This window comes from Notolepis coatsorum (assembly GCF_963971535.1).
Source record: "Notolepis coatsorum genome assembly, chromosome: 17".
In the NCBI taxonomy this organism is placed as follows: domain Eukaryota; kingdom Metazoa; phylum Chordata; class Actinopteri; order Aulopiformes; family Paralepididae; genus Notolepis; species Notolepis coatsorum.
Window position 1 is genome coordinate 93,685,573 of NC_140181.1, and position 18,324 is coordinate 93,703,896.

At 43.1% G+C, this 18,324-nt stretch overlaps 1 protein-coding gene across 1 annotated transcript in view; it reads left to right on the plus strand.

Annotated features, from left to right (window-relative positions):
• Nucleotides 1-2,842: 2,842 nt before the first annotated feature.
• Nucleotides 2,843-18,324, plus strand: part of actr5 (actin related protein 5) — a gene marked incomplete at its 5' end in the record, with an annotated part of 24,819 nt that continues 9,337 nt past the window's right edge. Inside the window, 7 exon segments of the mRNA XM_084333222.1 lie at nucleotides 2,843-3,002; nucleotides 3,005-3,234; nucleotides 3,592-3,830; nucleotides 5,686-5,855; nucleotides 9,961-10,178; nucleotides 11,749-11,916; nucleotides 13,914-14,021. Of these exon segments, the coding sequence (XP_084189348.1) occupies nucleotides 2,843-3,002; nucleotides 3,005-3,234; nucleotides 3,592-3,830; nucleotides 5,686-5,855; nucleotides 9,961-10,178; nucleotides 11,749-11,916; nucleotides 13,914-14,021 (1,293 nt within the window).

Here is an 18,324-nt window from a genome sequence, read left to right on the forward strand (position 1 = left end):
ACAGAAGGAGTCAAGAAAAGGGAGTATATACATTTGACGTAGAAACTGTACATTGGAGGAGGTTGGGTGGGGGGGTTGGGTACATTGGGATATTGACAACCATACTGGGTAATTACATTGGAGGTGGTTGGGGGGGGGGGGGGGGGGGGGGGGGGGCACACTGTATAAACAAGTAACACTGTACATTGAGGGGGGGGGGGGGAGGAGACACTGTACAAACAAACACAATTGTACATTGAACTATTGACAAAACCATACTAGGTAAATGACTGTACATTGGAGGGGGTTGGGTTAGGATATTTACAGGGCCAGTGTTGAATTGCAGTCTCCCGTAGGTGTCCCTTGAGAGTGTTTTTGAAAGTGGGTAGTGATCCACATTCCTTTACAGCTTTGGGTAGGGCGTTCCACATTGATGTGGCATAATTGCGAAACGTGTTTAGTCCTTATTTGAGCCGAATCTGGGTTTAACATGATTTGTGGAGCTCCCTCTGGTGTTGTGATCGTGGTATTCACTGACTTTGGGAAGTATTTTGACATGTACATGGGTACCTTGGTCGTGTAGTGTATCTTGTAGACCAGGCCCATTGCAAGTTGTTGTACTCTGTCGTCTACTCTAAGCCATCCTAGGTTGTCAAAGTGGGCAGGGTGAGGTGGGTTCTAGGAGTAAGGTCAAGCAGTAGTCTGACCAGTTTGTTTTGAGATGTTTGTAATTTTGTTTTTTAGCGCCTTTGAGGTGCTTTGGTACCATGAGGTGCAAGCATAGTCGTAGTACCCCTGAATGAGTGCTCCTGCCAGAGTCTTCAGGGTGTTCTTGTTTACCAGAGAGGAGATCCGGTACAAGAATCGAGTTCGTTGGTTGACTTTTTTTATTACATTGGATGCCATTTTGTCACAGGAGAGATTAGCCTCTAGGATGGAACCCAGGTAGGTAATTTCATCTTTCCTTGTGACAATATTGTCACCCACTGTAACTGAGAAGCCGTCGGTCTTGCTGAGTTTGTTATTTGAACCGAGAGAATGGACTCTGTTTTGCCCATGTGTAATGATAGTTTGTTATCAGCGAGCCATATGCAGATTCTGCCTAGTTCCGAGCTGAGGTTTTTTCAACCTGTAACTTGTTCTTGTCAGAGACCAGCAGGGCTGAGTCGTCCGCAAACAGGAACAAGTTGCAGTCACAAGCTGACGACATGTCATTTGCATAAATTAGGAACAGTAGCGGTCCTAGTATGCTTCCTTGTGGAACACCAGCTCACTGTGAGGGGGGGGATAGGGTACCGTTTACCTCCACCATCTGTTCCCTCCCCTCAAGGTAGGATTGCATCCAGCTCACTGATAGACTATCAAAACCAATTGCTTTTAGCTTGTCAATCAGAATGGAGTGATTGACCGTGTCAAAGGCTTTTGTAGGTCCAGCATGACCATGCCGCAGTATTTGCCTGCGTCCACCTCTTGTTTGATGTGGTCATTCAAATAGAGAAGGCATGTGGAGTGGGATGTTCTGAAGCCAGATTGGAATTCGTAGATTAGATTTTTTTCCGCTAGGTACTTTTCGACCTGTTCGTAGACTATTTTTTCCATGACTTTCGAGATGGAGGTGAGAATAGAAACAGGGCGGTAGTTGCCGGGTCTAATTTGCTGCCCTTTTTGTGCAGAGGGGGTCACCCTCGCAATTTTGAAGTCCTTGGGGACGTGTCCCTGTTTTATGGAGAGGTTTATTATGTGTGTGATGATTGGTGTGATGGCGGCTGCTGAGTCTCTGAGGAATTTGGAGGGGATGTTGTCATGGCCAGTGGCCTTGTTAGGTTGGAGGGCGCTCAGTTTATTGAGTACCTCATCTGTGTTACCATTTCCAGCTTGAAGTCGTCCTTGCGGACCCTAGTTTTTGTAGTAAGCTACTATGTGTTCTACCCCATAAAGCCCTGAGTGGGAGGGTAGTTTTGTTTACCAGTGTTGTGGCTATGTTTGTGAAGAAAAGTTTAAGTAATTGGCTACATCCAGCTTGTCTGTGATGAGCGTGTTGTCCGTTTTTATGTTTATGTTTGAGAATCTGGTTTTAAGTTTTTTTACTGCATCCTAGTTGATTATTGAGTAATTTCCAAAGTTCACGTGGTTTGTTTTTGTTTCCCTCAGTTTTGTCATTGATGAAATTCTTTTTTTGCAGTTTTGATCATGGAGTTTACGTCGTTTCTTAGTCTGTTTCTTTCTAGTTTGAGTTCAGTCACGTGGGCTTGGAGTTCACTGCTCGTGCTTTTAGTAAGCTTTGACTGACTTTTACGAAACTCAGAGCATTTTTTGTCTCTGGTTTTCATAGCGGCCAGTATTTCGGAGTGCATCCACGGCTCAGCGCGATTTTTTACCCTGGTGGTTCTTAGGGGGGCCATGTCGTTTAGTATTGCTGAGAATTTGGTTTTGAAACCAAGCCATGTTTCGTCAACCAGTGTACCATTGAGTTCATCTGACCAGTCCAGACTCTCCAGTTCAAGGTTGAAGGCCTCGCTAGAGTAGGTTTTTTTTCGGGTACAGAATATCATATAATGATCACTTAACCCACATGCTATAACCCCTTTTTCTAATGCTATAACCCCCGTTTTCTAATGTGCACAGTAGTTTTATTTGGCTGATATAAATATGCTTGTGTCCTAAATAGTTAAATTATATTTTATTTATGAACCTACTAGATGTGTACTTGCCTGAAAGAGTGAAATAATTGTGATATGAAAAATAACTGAAAAAAGACAGAAAAATTATTGCTGGGAAATAACACCCCCTTCCGGAACTGAAATGCGGCGACACAAAGAACCCAGTCTAGTCGGACGTATTTTGTAGCGACGCACAATTCAAAATGACTTCCAAAACAGAAGCAGCAGCAGCATGTCAAATATTCACATTTCAGGACTGTAAAACATCTCCCGATGCAATTTATGAGATTTCGGCCCAATGTAGTTTGAATCCATCCTCGCCTGTGGTCCCGATCGTGATCGACAACGGCTCCTTCCAGACGCGGGCGGCTGGGCGCTCCGAGGGGACGACGCGCCCCGGCTGCTGTTCAAGTCTGTGGCGGCGCGGAGCCGAGGCGCGGCGCGCAGCGAGACCCAGATCGGTAACGACATCTCCAACCTAGAGCCTCTCCGGTGGCTGTTGAAGAGCCAATTTGACAGAAATGTGGTGGTGAACTTTGAAATACAGGAGCTGATCTTCGATTACGTCTTCACGCACCTGGGCGTCGCGTCAGAGGTGAGTGCCTCGTCCTCGTCCATCCCGTCATAAATAAATAAATATGTCATAAATGTATAGATGTAGCAGTACTGTCTATCTGTATCTGTCATATATGTTATGATGAATTGAAAATGGGGGACCCTGATGTAAACAAGACGAAAGTCTTTCTCTGGTCTGCATCCCCTTAACAATTGTGTGTATTGAGCTGTACTGTATTGTACCCATTCTACAATCTGTTAATAAAGTTTTCAATCAATCAATCAAACGATTCATACAATAGTGTAGGCTTTCTCAGTGGACCAACATTATCTTTATTGACTCATTCTCTCCCCCCCCCCCCCCCCCCCTCTCTCTCTCATATATATTCTCAAACAGGGCAATGTGGAACACCCCATTGTGCTAACAGAGGCTCCCTGTAATCCGCACCACAATCGGCAGATGATGTCGGAGCTGCTGTTTGAGTGCTATGGGGTCCCAGGCGTGTCCTATGGGGTGGACGGCCTGTATAGTTTCCACTATAACAACGCCCTAAGAAGCCTCCAGGCACCGCCCACCGGTATCGTCCTGACCTCCGGCTACCACTGCTCTCACATCCTGCCTGTCCTCAACGGGAGGTGAGAAGATGCTCTCAGACAGAGACAGACTCTCTCCTGTGTGCTCTCTCTCTCTCTCACTCTCACTCTCACTCTCACTCTCACTCTCACCTGACACGTTAGACCCATGGAGAGCTACGGAAAATACGCCTGGCTCCCACAGGGTCTGAAACCCGCCCATTGGCTGGTAACAAAGAGGCCTCCTCTTTTAATTTAGCTGATGCTTTTATCCAAATCGACTTACAGATTGTGAACAACATGTCACCAGGAGGGGTACATCTCAGTAGCATTGTTCATCAAATAGTGTCGAACTTGAGTGTTACACTCTGAGTGCATAGTAGTGTAGACATATTAGCAAGATAGGTAGTAGTAGTATATGAATATTAGCATAGAATTAAAAAGGTTAGAGGGTTAGTGTAGTATATATTATGGTACCGCAAAGCGCAGTCACGATGGACTTCAGATGTTGTGAAGTGACTGGGGCGAGTAGCGGTGCTATGGGTTAAACTCACTCTCATCCTCAAAAGACACATAGACACGTTACAAAGCAGTGAGATCACTTCTTGGTATAGCGGTCTGTGCTGTTGCCCGCGGTGTGGGAGACCGCGGGTTCGAAACTCCCTCGGGGCATCGAAGTTTAAGGTGACGATGTCACAACCGTTACATAATATATAAATGTTTTTCTTTGTGGAGCGAGGACTGAGAATAGCCTGCTTCGTTTTGATGACCCCCCCAGGTGGGTCTTGTCACATTTACTTTACCATGGCGGTGTGTTTGGCTCTTATGTCTTTTAGAAGGGAGAGGGGGTGAAAACTAAAAATAATTGACACAGTTTTACTGTATTTGTTTTATACTAATACTAGTAACTAACAATCCACTTATTCCACAATTTGGTATCTGCTTTTTATTGTCTTTATAGTCTTCAACTGTCTCACGTTAACCACATCTAGGCCTGTCCCCGACTAAGGATTTGTATAGTCAACTTTGATTGGCTACCCCCCCCCCCCCTCCCCCAGAATGAAAATATATATATATATATATTTTTTAGATCATTTGGGCTGTGGGGGTGCTTAATGTCTGAAGGAGTCGACTGAAGGCTTCTTGTCCTCTGCGAAAGCATGCAATTGGTTCACTGATGGATACATCTTGATATGTGTCTAGTCAGTGTGTTCATTAGACGGGTGAAATCCTCTTTCAGTGCCTCTGTGCCTGTTTTCTTAGCCACGCTTCTAGGCGTCTTTGCTTTTGGAAAGAATGATCCGGAAAAAAAAGTATTATTTTTTATTTGTTTGCATTCGACTGAGAGATTGGCAGTCGACTACGGCTCTTTTCGATCGATTAGTCGAGGTCAGCCCGCCCCTAACCACACCATGTTCATGCTCCTTGCCCTGCAGAGGATCTCACCAAGCAGGATTAGCAAGCTAAGCCAGATAACTCCCCACCCCAGAAAATCTCTTAATTATATCAATATTGTGCTGTCAGAACAGTATTGTCTTTGGAGGTGTAGGTAAGTATTTCCCTACCTTGTTTAACAACCAGGAAATGCCCAAGAGAAAGTTGTATGTATTGTAGTTGAAATCTTTTAATCCATGCACAAAACCAATCATCAAAGTGAGGCATTTTTACGTTTTTACTGGCGAGACTTTCGTTTTGGGGAAAATGGAATTTGTTTATAGTTGTGACTTGCTGCCCTCTAGTGGTCAGAAATGAGTTATCGCAGCTTTAATTTATCTATTTTTATCTATTGATGTTTTGGATTTTAAACTATTATGTTTAGGTCGGAACGTGATCCAGTCATATATATTGATATCCTGTCAATTATGAACAAATTATCAGAAGTTATCCGGCTAAACCGCGTGACCCTGTGCGTCCTCAGGTTAGACGCGGTGAACTGTAAGCGTGTGAATGTGGGTGGCAGCCAGGCGGCCTCCTACCTGCAGCGCCTCCTCCAGCTGAAATACCCAGGACACCTGGCTGCCATCACCCTGAGCCGCATGGAGGAGCTCCTCTACCAGCACAGCTACACTGCTGCTGACTACCATGAAGGTAGGTACAACACATGATGATATAATAATAATAATAAAACTTTATTTGTATAGCACTTTTCATACAGAAATTTCAGTCCAAAGTGCTTCACAGCAGTAAAAAATACAGGCATAAGCTAGCATAAAAAAAGATAGAGAGGTAGCAAGGTAAGGTAAATCACCGTGTTTCACATTAGGATCAAGCGTATACCAATAGGCCTCTCTGTTTACGGTTTCATTCAGTAATAAAAATAATAAAATAGAATAGACAGAGTAAAATGTGCGGTTTGATTCAGTTTAAAAATAGGCAATACTAAAAATAATAAAATAGAATAGACGGATATTAGATCAAAGGGACTCTAACCCGTACGCTGTAGCTTTAGTGATTTTAGTTCACAGGGACTCTAACCTGTGTGTACACTGTAGCTTTAGTGATTTTAGATCACGGGGACTCGAACCTGTACACTGTAGCTTTAGTGATTTTAGATCACGGGGACCATACGACGCTGTAGCTTTAGTGATTTTAGTTCACGGGGACTCGAACCCGTACACTGTAGCTTTAGTGATTTTAGATCACAGGTACTCTAACCCGTACACTGTAGCTTTAGTGATTTTAGATCACGGGCACTCGAACCCGTACACTGTAGCTTTAGTGATTTTAGATCACGGGCACTCGAACCCGTACACTGTAGCTTTAGTGATTTTAGATCACGGGTACTCTAACCCGTACAACGTTGTAGCTTTAGTGATTTTAGATCACATTTAGAACACATGATAGAGAGGAGACACACACACACGTTCTGGATCTTTGAACATGCTTTTTTCAATGTGTCAGCTATTTGTGTGTGTGTCAGAATCAGAATCAGAAAGGTCTTTGTTGCCAAGTAGTTTTCACACACAAGGAATTTTATTAGGTTGTTTTTGGTGCAACATTAAAGGACATTTATGGTAGAATAAAATAAAAAGGTAGGATGAAATGGAATGTAAACTAAATAAAAATAGAAGCACAATATAATATAATTATAAAAGAAAATAGGCCAGGCCTGTACAATGGACCTGTCTCAAAACCCTGCCCTCTTTTCTTGATCCTCCAATCACAGCTGTCGCTTACCTCTGACTTCCTCGTACAAACAAATCATAATCATAATGTTTTAATGAAATCAAATGGAATGGAAATAATGGTCAAATGTAAGATTTTACAATGCATTTAAATTAATTTTTTGTTACCTTTATTTAACCAGGTTAATCCCAATCTTGAATTTTGAATCTTTGCCTAAAAATCTAGAATGGAGCCCTTGTTGAATTGAATTGTTACACCCCTCCAAGTTGCCTATATTGACCCCTCCCTGTGTCATTGGTAAGTGGAAAATGGTAAATGGACTGCATTTATATAGCGCCTTTTTGGGTCTGCCAGCTACTCAAAGCACTGTACAACTTGTACACACACACACACACACACACACACACACACACACACGCACACACACACACACACACACACACACACACACACACACATTTTAATACTTTATTTGGTTCCACAAATTATATTACATAAACAGGGAATCAAATGTATCGGGGCCAAGCAGCACTGAACACTTACGGATACACATAGCACCTCCTTCTCCATGTGGCTAAGCTGCCAATAATAGCTGAGACAGAGCAATATTTGGCAATTTGTTTGGCTTTTCTTTTAGACATTGCAGCAATTCTCAGACCGGTCATGGTGCATTTGTATACATGGCCAAGACTTCCGAATACAAGTACACTATATCTACACCTATACCCAAGGTCAGCCATCACACTGAGCAGTGGTTGGTATTTGATATACTTGTCCCGGAAGGCCTGGTCCATGTACAGATCAAAGGTACAGCCTACTTCTATGACCAGCACCTCCCCGTGGCTGGTGTCAACAAAAACAACATCCGGTGTATTTGGTATGTTAGCAAAGACATCGTTGGTAAGGCCAAACCACTCTGGTTTCACTCTGGCATGTTTGTACATTGCTGCACTAGATGGTGATATGTTCTGTACCGCATCAGACACAATGTCCACAATACGGTCATGACGAGCGATGTACAGATGTTTGTATGCATTATGAATGAATGAATGAATGAATGACTTTATTTGACAATATAAAAAATAAACATGTGACAGAAGAGCACAGTCGGGATATACTGCCAAGGATGTAACACAAAAAAGCTCAGAGCTTATTTCCATTGTGGTCCTTGTAGGGGGGTGGGGGAATGTGATGCTTAACACATGCATCATACAAAACGTGACATCACAACACATCACATATACCATTTAACATTTATATACATACAGACTCATACAACATGCAAGGGTGCCTTAAACTAAGTGTCTAGGTATAGTCCCTTTTGAGCCATGTCTTCAGGCTGGACTTGAATCTAACGGCACTGTCTATGGTTTTCAGTTCACTGGGCAGACTATTCCAAAAGACAGCTGCTGAATATAAAAATGACTCCTTCCCCATACAGCTCCTGAATCTGACTGGCACAAAGTCAGTTGAGCTGCGCCTTGTTTGGTAAGCATGGGTGTCTCTGATTCGGTTGAAGTAATTGTTAAAGTACACTGGCACTACCCCATGCACTATTCTGTGAACTAGGCACATCCCTATCTGGTTTACTCTGTCTTCCACCTTAAGCCATCTCATGACCTCAAAGTGAGATGGGTCAAGGTGGGTTCGAGCAGGTAGCCTTAGTATTACCCTGATTAGCTTGTTTTGTGATGTCTGTAGTTTTATTTTCTGACTTTTGGGGGCACTGTTGTACCAGGAGCCACACGCATAGTCATAGTGACACTGTATGAGAGCTCCAGCAAGAATCTTCATCGCTGACTGATCTAAAAAATGAGAGATTCTGGCTAGGTATCTAGTCCTGTTATTTATCTTTGTAAGTGCTTGGTGAGCCATGCTTTCCCCTGATAAGCTGTTTTCCAGGACGCAACCGAGATATTTCACAGATGTTTTGTCTGTGAGAACAGTATCTCCTATTCTAATGTTAAAACCTGGCGATTTTCTGAGCCTGACCTTTGACCCGAATAAAATTGACTCAGTCTTCCCCACGTGGAGGGACAGCTTGTTGTGGCCTAGCCAGTCGCTAACCTTCTCTAGTTCTGCACTCAATGTCTGCTCAACCACTTTTTTGTCTTTGTGAGACACTAGTAGGGCGGAGTCGTCTGCGTATAAAAAAAGGTCACATGAGCAAGCTGCTTTCAGGTCATTTATATACAGTAGAAAGAGGAGCGGACCCAAAACACTCCCTTGTGGGACCCCGCACTCTACTGTCCGAGGACTGGAGAGTACTCCGTTTATATCTACCACCTGTTGTCTCCCTGTTAGGTAGGAACCAATTAATTTCTGAGCTGCCTCATTAAAGCCTAGGGCCCTAAGCTTCATTAACAAGATGTTGTGATCCACTGAATCAAATGCCTTCTGGAGGTCTAACATTACCATTCCACAGAACTTTCCCTCGTCTACCTCTTTCCTGATGTAATCTGTGAGGAACAGCAGGCAGGTGTCTGTGGAGTGGGACCTCCTGAAACCAGATTGGTATTTGTACATATACTAGCCTCTCAATGGTTTTTGATAGAACGCCCAGGATGGAAATGGGTCTGTAGTTACCCGGTTCCAATTTGTTTCCCTTTTTGTGGAGAGGAATAACTCTTGCCGATTTCATTTCGCTTGGAAATGTTCCTGTGTCAATGGCTAGGTTGGTAATGTGAGCTACATATGGGGCAATGATTTCTGCAGCATCCTGCAAGAATTTACCAGGGATGTTGTCTAATCCAGTAGCCCTTGAGGTGTCAAGTTTGTTATGTGTGCAATGGATTCTAGGTGTTGTGAATCCTGATGGTTTAGACAGAATTGACTGTGAGTTTGAGGATACCAACACACACACACACACACACACGCACACACCGAAATTGAAGGCAGGAGCAGGTAGGGGTTAAGTGTCTTGCTCAAGGACACTTTGACATGCTGCTGGGAGGAGCCGGAATCAAACCAGGATTACCAGAACGACCGCTCTACCCCCTGAACTATGGTAGCACCCAGTTATCATCATGTATATCATCACCCCCCCCCCCCCCCCCCCCCCCCCCAGAGCTGGAGAAGTGGCGCAGTCCTGAATTCTATGAGCGTGAGGTTCACCGCATGCAGCTGCCCTTCTCTGCCAAGCTGCTAGGGGGCGCTGTGAGCGTGGAGGAGAGGCAGGAGAGACGGGCGCAGCAGCTCCGCCGGCTCCAGGAGATCAACGCCCGCCGGCGGGAGGAGAAACTCCAGCAAGACCAGGAGAGACTGGACAAACTACTGTCCGTGCAGGTCAGGAGCACAGCTTGTTTCATGTCAAATAACATTACATTTAAGGAGAGCGGCGGTAGGGGTGGACGGTATGGTCTAAAATTTATATCACGGTATAATTTGAAGCATAGATGGTAACGGTATATATCACGGTATCATCGTTTTTGATAAAAAAAAATTTAATTTAAATTTATATAATTTTTTTTTTTATAAAATATATATATTATATAATTAGACTTGTACTTGTATTATCTGCGAGACATCGCCACCACGCAACAAGCTCCACTGTCTGTGTGTACTCTAGTAGCCTCCAGCTACGGCCAGGATTCTCCGGAGCTGCACCTGGACCTATACTCGAGTAGCCTCGAGCAGAGCTACGGCCAGGATTCTCCGTCGCTGCACCTGGACCCTATTGGTATAACGTTACTTAACTGTGCTCAGCAAGCCCTCAGCTCGAATACGCATCGAATCAGTGTTATAAGACATTGATATCAGGAGCTATCTGTAGCTACTGCTAGCCGGATATATAACGTTAATACAACGCCTCAGTGAATTATTTAGTTCAATGGGACATTTCGTTTTGAACGGTGAACTAACTTGCGCTAACGTGAGCTAACAGGTAGCATACACGTCTCTACTAGACTTTGTGGAGCGTTTGTTGATGTCAGGAGCTATCGGTAGCTGGCCGACTAGATACCGTTCGGTTAGACAATGCCTCATCATGTATTAAACTAAAAGTGAATAGTTGACTGGGTCATTTTGTAACGGTAGCTAAGCTAATGTTAGCTCAGGGAGACGCCGCCGTCCTCCCGTGTCCCGTCCCACTAGACTACTAGACCCGTGTTTACATGCGTGCGGTAGGGGCTGGCACGCCCACTGCGCGAAGCCTCCTAAATAACTTTTTCCAGTTCGCACATATCTATTATCTATGACTAATTCTATCTATTTTTAGGGGCAAATGCGAGTGAAATAGTCGCGCTGTGGTTACATGACGTCATTGCTATTTTAGAGCTGCTCTACCGGTTACACTGTATAGTCAAAATCCATACCGCAGAGCAAATTCATACCGTTTATACCGTATACCGTTTATACCGTCCACCCCTAGCGGGCGGTATGTATTAGTATACATTTTATACTAAGTATATATTCGAATATATTATTTTCTTTTATTGAGATGGTAGGAAGGCTGAGAGGGAGACAGAGTATAGACAGGAGAGAAGGTTCTTTATGTATTAGATCACTGTGGCTTCTCCCTAACTCTGTCTGTCTGTCTGTCTGCCTGCCTGCCTGCCTGCCTGCCTGTCTGTCTGTCTGTCTGTCTGTCTGTCTGTCTGCCTGCCTGCCTGCCTGCCTGCCTGCCTGCCTGTCTGTCTGCCTGCCTGCCTGCCTGCCTGCCTGCCTGCCTGCCTGCCTGCCTGCCTGCCTGCCTGTCTGTCTGCCTGCCTGCCTGCCTGTCTGTCTGTCTGTCTGTCTGTCTGTCTGTCTCTCTCTCTCTGCCTGTCTGTCTGTCTGTCTGTCTGTCTGTCTGCCTGCCTGCCTGCCTGCCTGCCTGCCTGCCTGTCTCTCTCTCTGTCTGTCTCTCTGTCTGCAGGAGCTCCTGGAGGACGGCCTGGTGGACCAGTTCCACAGGAACCTGGTGGAGCTGAACATGGACTCTGAGGAGGAGCTCCAGTCCTACATCAACAAGCTGCACCTGGCCGTGGAGCAGAACAGACAGAAGCTGCTGCTGCACAGCGACGGAGTCGAGGGCAAGACGGAGGTAGGGGCCCCTCCCTCCACCAATAGAGTAGAGTAGAAATGGAACAGGACTAGAGGTGTAACGGTACACAAAAACCACGGTTCGATACCTACCTCAGTTTTGAAGTCACGGTTCGGTACGGGTTTTCGGTACAGTGGGGGAAAGTTTGGCTTTCCATGTTCCACTCAGGGGTGATGTAGTGTGCAGCAACTAATTGTACTCGTAGGGCTGTCAACGAATATTCTATATTGAAATTAATATTCGATTTGTTAAATAAAAAAAAATTATATTAGATTGTGAAAAAAACAGCCCCCTGTGGGCGGTTGTTAGTGGTTAACATACCGTTGTATTCATTCGGTACACAGCCGCACTGAACCTTAGGTCCAGTACTGAACCGGTTCGGTACGGATATGTGTACCTTTACACCCCCAAACAGGACAGAGAGGAACTGCTGCTACTCGGTGATGAATCTATGATATAATGATCGATTGATTGACTTCTTGTTAATGTCATGAATCCAATATGCCCATGTGGACTTACAAAACCCAACAATATACATACATCAAATCAAATGTATTTGTATAGCCCCCATGGGACTGTGCAAGTCTTCTTGTACAAGTCAAGAAGAAACATCACAATAGATCAAAAACAAAAAACACCATCAAATCCAAATATGCGACACTCCCAGACTTTCCCCAATGAAGATAAGGAACGACTCACTAAAAACCTAGCAATAGGAAAAAGAAAGCACCACAGGCGGCGTGGAGGAGAGAAGCCTCAGATGGGCTGTTAAAAAGGGGATCCCCCAACTGGATGTCTGTGATAATATAGTGTTGCTATGGATGATGGATGAATGGAGAGTAGAACAGGCAAATAATTGGTATATGAATGTATATATATATATATACATGTAATGAAGCACATATATATATATATATATATATATATATATATATATATATATATATATACACATACATGGTAGCAGTAGTATCTAAGGTACATAAGAACATTTACATTTTCTTTTATAAATAGAGCCAAGAACAAAAAAAAAGAAGAAAACGTGGTAGTCAGAACTGGTTTGAAGAAGAATAGCCGCTGCTGTCGACATTGTTAGCCACATCAAGGAAGGCGCAGGGAAGATCACACCACCTTGACCATCACACCACCTTGACAGGCCCAACGAGGCGGGACCAGAGAGACATGGTGACGGGGGTTAGAGAGCTCCCGTGTTCGCAAACAGAACATGCAATGCAACATAAAAAACGGTATAAAACAAGATGTTTATTCTTTTCTTCCATGCTTTGCAAAAAACATTTGCCACAAAGAAAAACGCACTTTGCCGCAACACAACCAACGTATTTTCATAGTAGGGCAGACACAGGAGAGAAGGTTCTTTATTGAGATGGTAGGAAGGCTGAGAGGGAGATAGAGTAGGGAAGACACAGAAGGGAAGGTTCTTTATTGAGATGGTAGGAAGGCTGAGAGGGAGACAGAGTAGGGGAGACACAGGAGAGAAGGTTATTTATTGAGATGGTAGGAAGGTTGAGAGGGAGACAGAGTAGGGGAGACACAGGAGGGAAGACACAGGAGGGAAGGTTCTTTATTGAGATGGTAGGAAGGTTGAGAGGGAGACAGAGTAGGGGAGACACAGGAGAGAAGGTTATTTATTGAGATGGTAGGAAGGTTGAGAAGGAGAGAGCGTAGGGGAGACACAGGTGAGAAGGTTCTTTATTGAGATGGTAGGAAGGTTGAGAGGGAGACAGAGTAGTGGAGACACAGGAGAGAAGGTTCTTTATTATTTAACCAAAATGTATTATTTGAGATTAGAGATGACATTTTACAAAAGAGTAGGCGTATTATTTCATCACGTAAAGGACGGTAAAACATCAAATGGATTTTCTCAAAAATGTCATCCCAAATCACACAATAGATGAAAACATTTCTGGGGTGTATATTTGGATAACGCTCAAATTACTTTTAACGGCGGGGGAAATGTCTTTTTTTGCCAACGCCAGGTGTGTGAGCTGGAGCAGCCGATAGACGAGGGAGACGGCATGGTGCTGATTGAACCAGACTTCACAGAGGACAGCACACTGGCTTATAAACCTGCCAACGTGGTTCAGGTACACAAATAGAAATCCTCTGTAAATCTGTTGAATGGGAAGCCCCGGTCTCCAGTGGATCTTTACGCATGTTGTTGTAACCTTCCTGTTCACTTTTTGAGTGTAGTACAGATGTGAGTACTTTACAGATGTGAGTACCTTACAGATGTGAGTACCTTACATATGTGAGTACCTTACAGATGTGAGTACTTTACAGATGTGAGTACCTTACCGATGTGAGTACTTTACAGATGTGAGTACCTTACAGATGTGAGTACTTATGTGAGTACTTTACAGATGTGAGTACTTTACAGATGTGAGTACCTTACAGATGTGAGTACCTTACATATGTGAGTACCTTACAGATGTGAGTACTTTACAGATGTGAGTACCTTACCGATGTGAGTACTTTACAGATGTGAGTACTTTACAGATGTGAGTACCTTACAGATGTGAGTACCTTACAGATGTGAGTACCTTACATATGTGAGTACCTTACAGATGTGAGTACTTTACAGATGTGAGTACCTTACCGATGTGAGTACTTTACCGATGTGAGTACTTTACAGATGTGAGTACCTTACAGATGTGAGTACTTTACAGATATGAGTACCTTACAGATGTGAGTACCTTACAGATGTGAGTACTTTACAGATGTGAGTACTTTACAGATGTGAGTACCTTACAGATGTGAGTACTTTACAGATGCGAGTACCTTACAGATGTGAGTACTTTACAGATGTGAGTACTTTACAGATGTGAGTACCTTACAGGTGTGAGTACCTTACAGATGTGAGTACTTTACAGATGTGAGTACTTTACAGATGTGAGTACCTTACAGATGTGAGTACCTTACAGATGTGAGTACTTTACAGATGTGAGTACTTTACAGATGTGAGTACCTTACAGATGTGAGTACCTTACAGATGTGAGTACTTTACAGATGTGAGTACCTTACAGATGTGAGTACTTTACTTTAGAATGTTTAGAAATGTTAAATAAATAAAATAAAATAAGAACGTATGGCTGCTCTCCCCCGAACGCCGCAATGAGGAGTAGGGTATATCTGCAGAGCCACACTGCAGTCTCGGTGATGTTTACACGTTTATAATAAAAAAAAAAAAAAAAAGTTTATTAGCAATGCCAAGCTTTCAAACCATTGCGTTTCTCTGTCAAAGACCCTCGTGCAACTGTGAGTACCTTTGAAATGTCTCTGCGATACTTGTATAATGAACGTTTCGTGTCGGACCAGTTCTCCAGAGTTAAAATAGGGTGGTTTCCTACGGGGGAGCCAGGGACTGTGGAGTCACTCGGCCAAACCTTGTTGGCGTGCGTCACAGTCACCAAAGGGGCGAAGTAGTACCCAACCCTAGGAACGACATACTTTCCACAAACACAGCTACATTTGAAGGTTTTAATCTAACCGAATACCAACGTCTCATTTTATTTTCTTTAATCATCATTAGATTAGTTATGATGATCTGTGTTAGTTAGTTATTAGTTCCTGGGATCTGTGACATTAATCGATACTGAGTAATGAGTATTTTAGCCTGGTATCGGACCGATACCTGATACTGGTACTCAGGGGTGTAAAAAGTACCCAGAAATTATACTTAATTAAGTGAAAGTATGGGTACCGTCTCAAAATCGTACTCGAGTAAAAGTCAAGAGTATCTGGCTAAAAACACACTTGAGTAAAAGTAAAAAAGTTTCTACTTTTAAATGTACTTAAGTACTACAAAGTACAAGTAAAAACTTTTGACTTCTGACTGTCTATTCTTCTGATAGCAGGTGTTTAATCAAAGATCCCCGCTTTCTAGTCTTGCACAGGGACAAATCAGCATGGTTATGGACAGGTTAATTTTCCATTGATCGGGATTTGATTATAAAATGGTTGGACCTGCGAGTTTTGTACTTTGTAGGTCTGCATTTTAAATGTAAGGAGTAAAAAGTACGTTTTTTTTCTCTGAAATGTAATTGAGTAAAAGTACAAGTATACAAACCTAGACACATATCTTAATCAAATTATTCTCCCTAAACTTTCGGAGGACGACGCTAAACAGTTAGAAGCACCGATCACATTAGAAGAACTCAGGAAGGCCATATCCGGAATGAAAAACGGTAAGGCTCCGGGAAAAGACGGTATCCCATCAGAAATGTACCTTTCTTGTTGGGACATATTTGGACCCTTATTACTAAATATGATCTTATACTCAGTCAAGGAGGGGAGCTTCCATAAACACCACAATATCGCACTCATTTCAGTCCTTCTCAAAAAAGACAAAGACCCCACTGAGTGCGGTAGTTACAGACCTTTAAGCCTCCTCGGAACCGATGTCAAACTGTACTCTAAGATATTAGCCATCAGATTGCAAAAGCATATGACGTCTTTAGTTCATCCGGACCAAACTGGCTTCATAAGAGGTCGCCTGATCAATGATAACATAAGGCGAATACTGCACGTACTAGATGCAGACAAAGAGGACACCACACCTAAGGCGATGCTATCCCTGGATGCTATGAAAGCATTTGACAGACTGGAATGGTCGTTTCTATGGGCAGTATTAGAAAGGATGGGGTTAGGAAAAGGATTCATTGATATGATTAAAGTACTATACAAGGACCCATCGGCCATGATTACAACAGGCACATTCATCTCCGAAATCTTTCCGGTATCACGCTCAGCCAGACAGGGTTGCCCTCTTAGTCCCGGACTATTCGATCTATCATTAGAGCCTTTAGCACAATATATAAGACAATCCCAATACATAGAACCAATCGTAATCAAGGGCACACAACATAAAATTAGTTTATATGCGGACGACGTAATATTGTTCATGCAAAACCCCAACACCACATTGCCGCATCTACTCAAGTTGATAGAGAACTTTGGTGATTTATCGGGATTTAAAATAAATTGGCCGAAGTCGGCTTTCCTTCCTCTTAACATCCGTGCAAAAAAAGACACAACCCTCCCAGGTGCGATACCCATGGTTAAATATTTTAGATGCTTGGGTGTGGAAATATTTCCCACCATAAGACAAACGGTGAAGCACAATTACACAAAAATACAGAACAAAATCAAAGACGACCTGGACAGGTGGGCAAAACTTAAAAACTCAGTACAGGCAAGGGTATCAATAGTTAAGATGGATGTATTACCAAGAATCAACTTCATCAGCTCAATGCTACCGTTACCTCCTCCAGAGGGCTACTGGAAAAGATTACAATCCTCCACATACAAATTTATTTGGAATAACAAACCACCTCGCATAAAAAGATCCACCGCACAGAGAAATAAAGCAGACGGTGGCATGGCAGTTCCAGATTTTTTACAATATTTTAAGGCTTTCACATTAAGACCATTGACAATATGGTTTGATCCCCAGGCTTTGGTATCTTGGAGAGAATTGGAAGAAAACATAGTAGCCCCACAGAGACTGAAGGACATAGCACACACTAAACTTTCAATCAAGCACTGTGAGCGGGAATTTGGCCCCATAATTACCCATGCAATCAGAACATGGCGGGAAACACAAAAAAAATATCCTAACCCTCAAAAATGGCATAATCACACTCCCATATTCAATAACAATGCACTCTTAATGGGAAAACGTCCTATAAGATTCCCTATATGGGAAGAGCAAGGCATACACTCATTAGGGGATAATTTTAATAACCAGGGCTTCTGTAGTTATGGAGAAATATGCACAAAGTTTAACCTCACCGAGTCCACATGGCTTTTTTACATACAGTTACGCCTATGTTTGAGGTCTCACGGTGTTCCATTACACATACCAGTTGAACACCACAGATACCACACATTTTTCTATGAAAGAGAAACATTGGGAGGTTTTGTATCAGGTTTTTAGTTCAAGTTCAAGTTCAAGTTCTTTAATAGTTGTCATACAGAAGTACAGAATACTTTCATACAAAATGCTTCTTACTGTTTTATTATCAATTACTAACGTCCTCGTATGAAACCCTTCAACTAGACACTGTCTGGAGGAGGGATATTCCAGACCTGGAAAGTGACTTTGATTGGCAAGAAGCATGGGCAAATGTCCGTCTTACATCAAGGAACCCGGACCATCAACAAATCAATCTTAACTATATTCACAGGACATACTTGACTCCTATAAGACTGAACAGAATGGGCCTGAAACAAGACTCAAAATGCTCCCAATGTACAAATGGAGACGAAGGGACATTTATGCACATGTATTGGGACTGCCCACCAGTTAAGGCATTCTGGAAAGATGTGACCCATCAATTATCAAAACTCGTATCTTGGAATATACCAGTACACCCCTCTGTATTGCTT